Source organism: Anopheles gambiae, chromosome 3 (assembly GCF_943734735.2).
Source record: "Anopheles gambiae chromosome 3, idAnoGambNW_F1_1, whole genome shotgun sequence".
In the NCBI taxonomy this organism is placed as follows: domain Eukaryota; kingdom Metazoa; phylum Arthropoda; class Insecta; order Diptera; family Culicidae; genus Anopheles; species Anopheles gambiae.
Window position 1 is genome coordinate 14734081 of NC_064602.1, and position 10768 is coordinate 14744848.

General features: G+C 47.4%; 3 protein-coding genes across 5 annotated transcripts; 1 reads left to right on the forward strand and 2 right to left on the reverse strand.

Moving 5' to 3' along the window:
• Positions 1-939: 939 nt before the first annotated feature.
• LOC1275536 (testis-specific zinc finger protein topi) lies at positions 940-2903 on the reverse strand. The gene is made up of 2 exons (XM_061658596.1): positions 2808-2903; positions 940-2704 (listed from the first exon to the last, which is right to left on the reverse strand). Exons 1-2 carry the CDS (start codon positions 2843-2845, stop codon positions 1210-1212), a joined length of 1533 nt encoding a protein of 510 aa, XP_061514580.1. The 5' UTR covers positions 2846-2903; the 3' UTR covers positions 940-1209.
• Positions 2904-4187: 1284 nt separating this feature from the next.
• Positions 4188-6014, reverse strand: LOC4578104 (leptin receptor gene-related protein). 3 transcript variants are annotated; one of them, XM_061658599.1, is made up of 4 exons: positions 6011-6014; positions 4981-5053; positions 4743-4917; positions 4188-4670 (listed from the first exon to the last, which is right to left on the reverse strand). In XM_061658599.1, exons 2-4 carry the CDS (start codon positions 5046-5048, stop codon positions 4563-4565), a joined length of 351 nt encoding a protein of 116 aa, XP_061514583.1. In that variant the 5' UTR covers positions 5049-5053; positions 6011-6014; the 3' UTR covers positions 4188-4562. The 3 variants fall into 3 exon arrangements, with proteins under 3 accessions (XP_061514583.1, XP_061514582.1, XP_061514581.1); XM_061658598.1 differs by lacking the exon at positions 6011-6014 and adding an exon at positions 5339-5399 and having other exon boundaries at positions 4981-5055; XM_061658597.1 differs by lacking the exon at positions 6011-6014 and adding an exon at positions 5143-5161 and having other exon boundaries at positions 4981-5055.
• A 145-nt stretch (positions 6015-6159) lies between these two features.
• LOC1275538 (augmin complex subunit dgt3) lies at positions 6160-9525 on the forward strand. The gene is made up of 7 exons (XM_314793.5): positions 6160-6285; positions 6353-6492; positions 6557-6923; positions 6989-7293; positions 7374-7943; positions 8930-9107; positions 9183-9525. Exons 1-7 carry the CDS (start codon positions 6268-6270, stop codon positions 9354-9356), a joined length of 1752 nt encoding a protein of 583 aa, XP_314793.5. The 5' UTR covers positions 6160-6267; the 3' UTR covers positions 9357-9525.
• Positions 9526-10768: the final 1243 nt, after the last annotated feature.

Below are 10768 nucleotides of genomic sequence, written 5' to 3' on the forward strand. Positions count from 1 at the left end.
TCAGTTTTTGGAATCGATACCGGAATTGGTTCCAGAATCGGCTCCAAAATTGTAATCGGGACCGGAATTGGTTCCGGAATCGTAATCAGCTGCGGATTTGGCTCCGGAATCATATTCGGAATCGTTCATAATCCGGAATCTGAATTGACGTTGGGATCCAATGAAGCCTACTCAGGAATCGACTCCGGTGTCAACTCAGGAATCAGCACCGGAGTCAACTCAGGAATCGGCTCCGGAGTCATCTCAGGAATCGGCTACGGAGTCAGCTCAGGAATCGGCTCCAGAAACAATTCAGGAATCGGCTCCGGATTCATCTCAAGAATCGGCTCCGGAGTCAACTCAGGAATCAGCTTCCGATTCAACTCAGGAAACGGCTCCGGATTCATCTCAGGAATCGGATACGGAGCCAACTCACAAATCGGCTCCTGAGTCAAATCAAGAATCGGCTCCGGAATCATCTCAGGAATCGGTTCTGGAGTCATCTCAGGAATCGGCTCCGGAGTCATCTCAGGAATCGGCTCCGGAGTCATCTCAGGAATCGGGTCCGGAGTCAACTCAGGAATCGGCTCCGGAGTCATCTCAGGAATCGGCTACGGAGTCAACTCAGGAATCGGCTCCGGAGTCAACTCAGGAATCGGCTCCGGAATCAACTCAGGAATCTGAATCGATTCCAGCATTGGAATCGGCTCCAGAGTCATCTCAGGAATCGGCTCCGGAGTAATTTCAGGAATCGGCTCCGGATTCATCTCAGGAACCGGGTCCAGAGTTATTTCAGGAATCGGCTCCGGAGTCAACTCAGCAATCGGCTCCAGAGTCAACTCCGGAATCGGCTCCAGGGTCAACTCCGGAATCGGCTCCAGAGTCAACTCAGGAATCGGAATCGATTTCAGCATCGGAATCGGCTCCGGAATGGATTGCGAACAAAGAGTCCGAATCGGGTTGGTCCGATTCCGGGCTCCCACCACTACTCACAAAAGAAAATGGCTACTACGATTACTTCAAACAGTCGGAAACGAAAATTGATAAATATTTTATTTGATTCTCTATTCTCCACTCTACCACCTCTATTTGGCGGTATTGTGTTACAAGCTAAAATAAATTAATTGCGCCATAGCGAACAAACACAAACAAGCAAACATCGTGTTAACATAAATAAAACAGGAACAGTGTGCGCAAAACGGTGCAAACAAATCAAACCGCACCGTCGCCTCATTTGCAAAACTTCTTGTGCTTCACGCGCACGTGCTTTTCGCGATCGCCCCGCTGCCGGAACTTGCGCTCACAGTGGCCACACTCGTACGGCTTCTCGCCCGTGTGTATGCGCTGGTGGTTCTTCAGTGCGTCGGCCCGGTAGAAGCGCCGATCACAGTCCGGACAGCCGTACCGCCGCTCGCCGCGATGGATCAGCCGGTGCTGATAGTACACCGATCCGGTCAGGAAACGCTTGTGGCACACGTTGCACTCGTACGGGCGCTCCCCGGTGTGGCACTTCCGGATGTGATCGCTCAGATCGGGCCGTATCGTGAACCGGCGCGAGCACCCGTCCCGATCGCAGGCGAACGGGCGCACTCCGTTGTGAAAGCGCAGATGCTGCCACAGATGGCTCGACTGGGTGTACGTTTTGCCGCACTTTTCGCAGAGATATGGCCGCTCGTTGCTCGATTCTTCTCCCTCCGGGCGTTTCGGTGCTGCCAACTGTTGCTGCTGCTGCTGCCTCTGCTTCGGTGGATTTCCCGCCGATGGCGATGGTGCCGCCATTGTAGGCGGTTTGTTTGTCACCGCCCCGCCGGGATGGCATTCGGCCCGATGCACCAGCAGCAGCTCGATGTGATCGCACACAAACACGCACAGCTCGCAGGACACCCACAGCCCGCCGTAGCCGCCCGTTTGCCCCTTTGCCCGGGCCATTCGGCGGGGGAAGATGTGAATCTCGTCGTACCGGTGGGCGTACAGCTCGGGCAGCGTCGCAAACAGGGCCATGCACACGTTGCAGCAGTACTGCAGCTGCACGTTCTGGAAGTGGCACCCGATGAAGCTGCTCCCCTCCAGACACTCTGCCCGATGGGCCAGCACATCGGTCAGCGTCGGGAAGTGAAGCCGACAGAACGTGCACCAGAAGCCGCCGGTCGGCGAGTGTTGCGACTCGTGCGCGAACAGCCCGGCACAGTCGGAAAAGCACGCGTCACAGTACTCGCAGCGAAGGACGGTGTGCACGGCGACGATGGAAAACTGCCGACGCAGCAGGACGGCCGGGCGTTCGCGTTCCTCCGGCTCGGCCGCGAACAGCTGCTCCCAGAACTTGTAGCGCATGGCGTGGCACAGGTACTGCTCGGCGGAGGGAAAGATTGCGCCGCTGTGCCGGCACTTTACCACCGCATCGATGTACGCTTCGGACGCCGGCGTTGGCTTCGAGTCACTGCAGACGGTAGCCGGGAGTTCCGGATGCTGCTGCTGCTGCCCCGTCGGCGGCTCCACGTTCGTCGACACGTCCGGGTGAAATTTTGCAACATGCCGAGCGAGACCACTCTCGTGCACAAACTTACGCAGACACTGGTCGCAGGTGTACTTTTTGTAGCTTGCGAGCCTAACACTGCCGCCTGCTCCGATGCCCGTGCCGAAATCCTGCAAAAGTGTGCACTGCAACGACTCTATATTCTGCCGGAGCCGGCGTGACGAACTGCGAAAAGTTTCTTCCGCCTGCCGTCTTTGGAAAAAGGGGGGGAACCAATAATTTGTTGCGAAATCGTTATTGCGTTAGTTTTTAGGTAGAGCTTGGTGATAAAAAAAAAGAACGAATCGCTGCTTACCTAAATTTCCAGTACGAAAAGAGTGTATTGCCCGACATTTTACTATGGGATTTTTTTTTTCAAAGCAAAGCACACTGCGGCAGACCAATCCAAGACACATCTGACACCGCCAGAAAGTGAAGTTCAAATGAGCGAAGCCGGTCGCAAAATTAGTAACCGCAGACTCTTGTGTGCGGCGGTCAGGGCTACTACGTTCTATTACCATGGCAACCATCAGCAGGCGTTAGGCTCAAGGCAAATTGAACACTCTTTTTGTTACACGTTTTTTTATTAATATCGCTTACTTTTATTATCATACAGTGAACCCTTTCTTATTTGACACCTCTCCAATTAGAAAAACCCCTCTTATTTGAACATTTTCGACAGCCCCTTCATTTCCAGTACATTTTTGTCCCTCTAATTTGGAAAACCTCTGAAATCTGTATCCCTCTTATTTGAGTATGGTGTTGCCATGGTTATTGAATGATGTATGCTCAAATTGGCAATCGTGTTCGCAGTTTCCTATAGCAACAGTTAAGGCTGCATACTAAATGTTCTGTCTCTTTCTTGGTTGTATGGACCTTTCATTCTCTTTCAATCTCTTTCAAATGTACTTGAAATAATCATAGTAACCATGTTCAGAAAAACGATAATCGTCTGTTTAACGAAATATCAAGTTAGATAAAAAAAAATACTGTAAAAAAGTAAAACACGTTTTCAATGTATTAACACCAAAATAAAATTGCCCAATAAAAAAGTTTTAATATAAAAAAAAAAAACATTTGACTTATGTAACATCTTTGAGCCAGTTTAAATTCAGAATCGTTTTCTAACCTCGATTTAATAAACCGAACAGCATAATATACACATTAAAGCTACTTTATTTAATGCAGAACATAAATCGTTTCGCAAAGCTGAATAAACCTGTAAATTGCGAGAAGAACGACTTTAAGATGTAGGTCGTTACGCTTGCTAGGGATTAGCTTGGAATTCCTGTTGTGAAGGTGCATGCTATTTCCTGTGCTTTTAATTGCACAAATTCCCGACGCGGAAGCAGCAACGCAACACTTTCCAATAAAATGGAACCAGGTTTTAAAGCCGGTTAATCGTAGGGCGAACTGTGCGACTGGGCTGGCGCAATAAAAACGTGTAACGGGAGGATTACAAGGCGCAGTCCCTGGGTGCAAAATGTGGAAGCGAATTGCGAAAATAACGACGTTGGCGACGACGAGGCTACGCAACAGTTGCGATATGATTAGCACTGAGGAAGTACTTACGTATTTTATTGATTCTCTTTAACAGTCACAAAGAACGTGCAGAAGAGGGTCGATCGAACGGAATGATGTTCTCGTATTGGTACGGTATTTCCACAGTGAATAGAAGCTTCCGAAGAGCAAAAGGTTTGTGAAATAATACGATCTCTCTAAACGTTTTATTCAGTAACTGCCTCGATAAGGAATTGTAAAATAATTTATACACTTAGTTCCGTAGTTCGGGTTGGTAAACTTCCTCCTCCTTTTGGTTATGACGTTTACAGACAAAAGAAGGAAAAATAAGTATTGAAGCTAATGGAAAACATACCACCGGAGCAGAATCCTCCAACGGACCCGCTGCATTTTCCGATTTTATGTTGCATACAATACTTGCATGCAGTGTCACGGGGGTGGAGGGGGGAAAATTTGTGTTTTTGATACAGCGCGCGGATGTGCTCTCGAACAGCACGAAGAAGCCCCTTTCCGAGCATTAAGGATGAGATAATGAGGATGGGCTATCACTTTACCACATGTTGGAATCGCCCGATTCGAAGCCGAAATAGTACGCCAGAATGGTCGCATAGGCGCCAACGTTACCGGCCAGCGTAAGTAGACAAGCGCCCCATTGGATCTGCAAAAAATAGGTAAAAAAAAACCGAATAAGAAATGTAAGCAGTTGCGTGGAGCAAAGACAAAAACGCACCACTTCGGCACGGGCAAGCACGATCGGAAGGGCGAAGCTGCTCATGACAATACCGATCGTAGCAAACATAGCGCTGGCGGCGCGGGCCGGATCATCCGATTCGATGCGCTTGGCAATCAGCGTTGGGAAGGGACATAGTATGTAGAACAGCACGACGAATATTGGCCACCATAAGCTGAAAGCGGAGACGGATGATGAATTTGTTTGGTAACTTTAATCCAATTAATGCGCCACTTACTTGTACGTCGGTAGCGCACAGGCCAGTATGAGCATCGTCATCCCGATCGAGCCAAGCATGGCTAGCATAACGATTCTAAAGGGAGTAAAAAATCGAAACAAAAAACTTTCATTATGAGAGAAAGCTTATCAATAACACGAAAACTTTCGGTCGGACACTTACACTGTGCATGTTTGGGGTGATTATTCATCGTCGAAGGACGGCGCACAGAGCATGAAAGAAGAAACACGAAATCATAGTATTACGGGTATGAATACCATTACCTACGTATGATATTGCAATTCCTCTATGGAGCAATGATAATACCAGCTCCATAACTGGTTAGAAAAGCAATGTAATGAGAAAAAACAAGATTTACCTTTTAGTGATTCTGCCATTTTTGCTGTGGGCTTTTCCTTGTTTCCCAATCTGTTTTTGTTGTGTTGACGTTCTGGTAGAAGCGGTTTGACGTTCGCAATGACAGCACGGTGTGTGCCCTGTCGGCAATGCAGCCGGTTTTATGGGAACGGTTTGATGATGGCAGGTATTTTATGAATTGATTATTATTTAATTTTATTTGTTAGATTGCACCAAAATTTGAATCAGAAATTGACTGAGTTATCAAAATATTTTCTCTTTTTATGCTAATGAAGGTTCCATTTGCTTATTTTGTGGGCGATTGTATCTCTTCTTTTCTGGGATAAAATATTTTATAGCATGCTGGGATATTATTCCACAAGGTAATTTTCTTCTGCTCACTTTCCATGCTCACTCACATTCTTTCGTATTTTTACATTTTAATAAGTAATGCACTATTTATGCCATTTTTTAAATTACTGTAGCTGCGATAGGGCATAAGAATTTGCTTTTAAAAAGCCATTGAAACAAACTTTGCTAGATGCCTTGAAATTAAAGTTTCTTTTTCAGATAATTGCGAATCCAGTGTCTCACTATAGGAAATGATTCCTAGAGTTTTAGAGAATTACATAAAATATGATAACATAAACGACTAATATGTATCGGTTATGGAACATTGCTCCTTTAATATCATTTACTTTTAGCATGGAAGAATATTCATAAAAAATCAGAGTTTTTCCATATCATCTCACTATCGAATTTCATGAGCGAAAATAACCAGTGAGAAGTGAGCTCTGGGAAAGGGAAATTTGCTCCACAAAAATGTTCATTGGGTAACGGACCAGCAGAACTGTCAACACGTTGAATCAAACAGCCGTTGAACGGTTCTGGCGCTGTACTGTGTTGTTATTTTGTACGGCATTCAACAGCGACCCTGTAAAATCGTACAAAATGGAAGAATCAAGCAAGGTTTGGCCGACTGTGCACCTAATTCGTAACAAAGAAACACAACTAACATCCTCCCATTCCCTTTAAGGTACTGGAAACGCTTAAAAAGATCGGCGGCATCGACGTGCGTCACCTGTGGATCATACACGATGAAACGTTTCGCGAGTTTTTCGATTGGTTCACCAAAATTGACGATGACAATCTTGTTACGGACATGCTGTTGAAGAAGTGAGTGTTGTCGCACAGTGCTTGTACAATGCATTTTCTCACCACTTTTTGTTTGTCTTCAAAGCTACCAAGAGCTCGATCGCAATGGAACCGTGTTGAACGATGCACTGTTAGAAGAGCAACTGCACGCACTGAACCACGAGTTTAGCGGCATTCTCGAGCACACGGATCGCGATGTGGAAGCATTGGAGCTGCAGCTCGAGCAGCTGGTGGAGGTGGAGGAAAAGTACGAGAAACTGCTGAACGGTGCCAAGAAGACGGACCTCGCGCTCACGAAGGAGCTGTCCGAGCTGGAGCGTTCCGTGCGGGACCAGGAGTACGTGCTGGAGAAGGTCGCCACGAACAGTGTGGAAATGGCTCGACAGCTGGAAGAGAGCCAGCAGGCAACGCAGCAGCAGATATCGGATTTGCAACACTGCTACTATCAACGGGTAGGTGTGGAGGTGATCGTTTGCGGCTTGCAAAACGGTAACGAGTTTGTGTTCTCTTTTCTCAGCAAAATCCACCCCTTTTCATCTACCAAATGCCGATCGACCAGTTCGACGCAAAGTGTGACCAGTTTCTTAAGTACCTGGAGCTGTACGTGAAGAAGCACTTCACCGTGAAACGGCTCGACAACTCAAAGTCAACGGACGATGGGGACAATCAGCAGGTGATCGATGAGCTGGAGGGCATTAAGATGCGCCTGGACGAGGAGGAGCTGAAGCTGCTGGAGGCAAAGCGCGAGTATGCCGGCGTGATGAAGCTTGTCGAGCGCTTGCAGGGCCATAGCTGGATGCCGCTGAAAGTGTCCGCGCTAAAGTAAGCAGCGGTTGCCAGGCAACCATGGCCAAAATGATTCTGTTTTCTTGTATTTATCTTTTTCTTGGTTGCGATCGCAGAAAACAGTGCGTCGAGCTGAGGGCCGCCAACGAGCAGGACCTGTTGCGGATGGATTTGCTGAAGCACGAGCTCGACACGCTCATCAGGCAGGTGAATGAGCTGAAGATCGAATCGGTACTGTACGAAAACAACCGCGTCAAGCTGAACCGTGCCGTCAGCCGGCTGGAGTACATCCAGCGGCTGGACGCAAGCATCTCGCGCGAGCTCATGAACGCCGAGCTGCTGTGGGTGCTGATGCAGCTCGATCTGGAGAAGATACGCGACCGGTTCGACAATGCGGACGAGATGAACGGCGAGTCCAAGCGGTGCTTCCGGCGCATCGACACGATGCGCCAGATCGAACGGAACGGTGCGCTGGAGGAAGCGTACGGTGACTATTTGGCACAGCTGTACGCGCTCAGTGCAGCTCAAGACAGCTCCACCGAGCAGCGACCGGGCGAAGAGTCGATCCGTGGAATGAAAGTATCGCTTCAGCACTTTTCCGGTTTGCTTAAGCGGCTGTCGCAACAGTGTGACTCCATTGCGAAAGGAAAATACCATCGAAAGGCGGACGAGATGCTGAAGCAATTGTACGTAAAGGGAGGGGGTTTTAAGGGGTGCCGTTACCGAAGCGACATCAAGCAGGGCTGTAAAAAGGTCATGAGCATCTCGAGATGTTCAGCAATGAAAAGAATGATCATATCTGAGGGTAGCTTGATGTTCATCGCTGATACTCAATGAAACGCGACATCCAACGCGATGCTCTGACTGACAAGTTGAGCTTAATGTCGGCGCAAGATAATCATGATTTTATCTGGCTGTGGACAGTGCTGCCAAATGCCACTGTTTCAGTCACCAACACTGATGACTGAAACGAACTGAGTTGATCAGAGGTGAGACTCAACTAGCTGGTGGATCACTCACATGCTTGGTGACATTTTGTTTAGCACCCAACACTCACTTGGTCACATTTTCTGTGGGTGATAATCACGATATTCTTGGATTATACTTGGCGTGTGGCCCCAAAGTACAAAATGAGCATGCTTTCTTGCTCTGTCTGGTTTGCTGGTCTATCGGGTCAAACAGAGCGGGAAAACATGCTCATTTTGTTACTTGGAACCACTCGCAAGCACCGCATATCTCCCATGACTATTCGTGATGATCACCGACAGAAAATGTCGCGACCACGTGACTGACCAAGAGTTGGACGCACAAAATGTCACTAATCATGTGATGGTCGCACCAACTGTTTGAGTCTCACCTCTGATTATCTTAGTAGAGCTCGTGACGCTGACATGATTTTGTTTCAGCCGGAATTTGTCATGACTATGTCAGTGACATTTTGCAGAACAGATCAAAGTAAAAAAAAAGTCATGACATAGTGATTGACCAAGCGTTGCAAAAATGTCACGAAGCATGCATTGATTACACCAATCGTTTTGAGTATCACCTCTGATTATCACAATTGAGTGCGTGACGCTGACATGGATTTTGTTTCAAACAGATTTTTTTTGACAATGACAGTGAGATTTTGCAGCACCTGACCTCTAATTAATTTTGGTTTTATTTCTTTCAGAGCGCGCGAAGAGAAACTGCTGTCCCGGTTCGTCTTCGATGGTCCCCTAAATTATCCTCAATTTTACGACCAAGAGTACCTGGAACGCGTCCAAAAGCTCACCTACGCACTGGGTCAGCTCGAGCGGGACTTCCGCAACGTACGGAAAGATGTCGTGCAGAACATCGAAGAACCGAAGGTTTGTTGAAAAGACCAACTGTATTCGTTCTCAGTTTGTCTTCTGCAATTAAATCTTCGTTTGCTTTAATTACAGCAAAACAAAAAGTTTTGGCTGTACAACCAGCGGCTGTGGATTTGGTTCCTGACCGAGCCGAAAAAGGTCGCCATTGCCATCAAGGAAATAACGGCCGAAGCGTCCAAAACGGCCAGCTACAAGGGCATTTCCGGCATCAAGTGTAAATCGATTGCCGATGATGTGAAGTTTTAGCTGGCTTCGGTAAGTTTAACGAACGGCTTTGTTCCTTTCCAAGCAGATGTGGTATTTGTAACGTTAAAACACAACACTATGAGGTGGTTTTGGATGGCATATTAGTTGTAACAATCAAACAATAAATATTTACTTATGTATTTTAGGCTGTTTATCACATAAAACAAAATATTGTAATCCGCACCTTGAGTCCGGGAAAGAAACTAGAATCTACCAACGAGTAAAAACTCGCTTTTAAAACAATCAAACCAACCCGATCGGACAATCGAACTACACTTATTGGGTAGTAAATTATTGCAAGCTCTACCCCACACGCTAAGCCTCATATGCCCCACTTACCCTGCGAAAGCGAAACATATTCCATTTAAAATGTGTTTGGTTTTATTTGCACCATAATCCGATTGTAATCCAATTTTTGCCTTCGCGCTGTATCGCTCTCAGAACGGCCCCCGGTATCGATTGTGTTGCGTTTTTTATAGGAGACACACACACACACACACACACACATAAAAAGAGACTTCACTTGCCCACTTTTTTACGGTCACCGAAACTAGCTTTTCCGGGGGTTTAAGAACGTGGCCCGATCGTATCCCGGAGGCTATTGGCTTAAAGGATATTTGCTTGCAAAAAAAAAAAAAAGAACGGAAGAAAGGGGTTGTTTCACTTTATAAAGGCGCGTAGTATTATGGCTTGTTGGTTTTGTTCGGGCATAATCTGCCTCTACACCACCACCACCAGTGGAATGCAATCGAGTTTTACTTACTTATTCCTTCGCCCTTTGTCGTGTGGCTGGGTTAACTTTGGCGCCGGCCTTGGAATGATCCAACGCGAGCATCTTGAAATTGACCTAAAACGGAAAGACATGGTACAGACATGGGCAGAGACTTGGGTGACCAAAAACAGTAACAGAATCCCTAGACCCGGATACATACACACATCCGTCCATGTTTAACCCGCAACAGCAAGGGGGGGGGGGGGCGATGGTTACGGGAAAACGAAACTAAAATTGACATCACATCACAAACCACCAATAAATGCAAATAACCGCAGACAACCCGCAGAAGGGATGGGATGGTGTTGGGGTCCTGTCCCTGTCTTCCAATGTGAACCGCTGTGAACCGGAAGGAGTGGTGTGTGTGTGTCTGTGCGCCACCCTCCGATGTGTGTTTCAGTCTTTTCGGTGCGCGGAATTGCGTTTGAGAAGCAACAATTCTTGCAAAGCAGTGGATGAAACGGACGGAACAGGACGGGACGGTGCGGGCAAAACTCCGAATTCCTTTCGGTGGTGGTACGCCGTTGCTGTGGCTGTGTATCCAATTTGAATAAATTCGTATTTGTATGAAGTACGAGCGTGTAGGATCCCCGGGTCCCGTCTGGCGTTTTCGGGTGGGATTGGTCGGATATATCGTTGA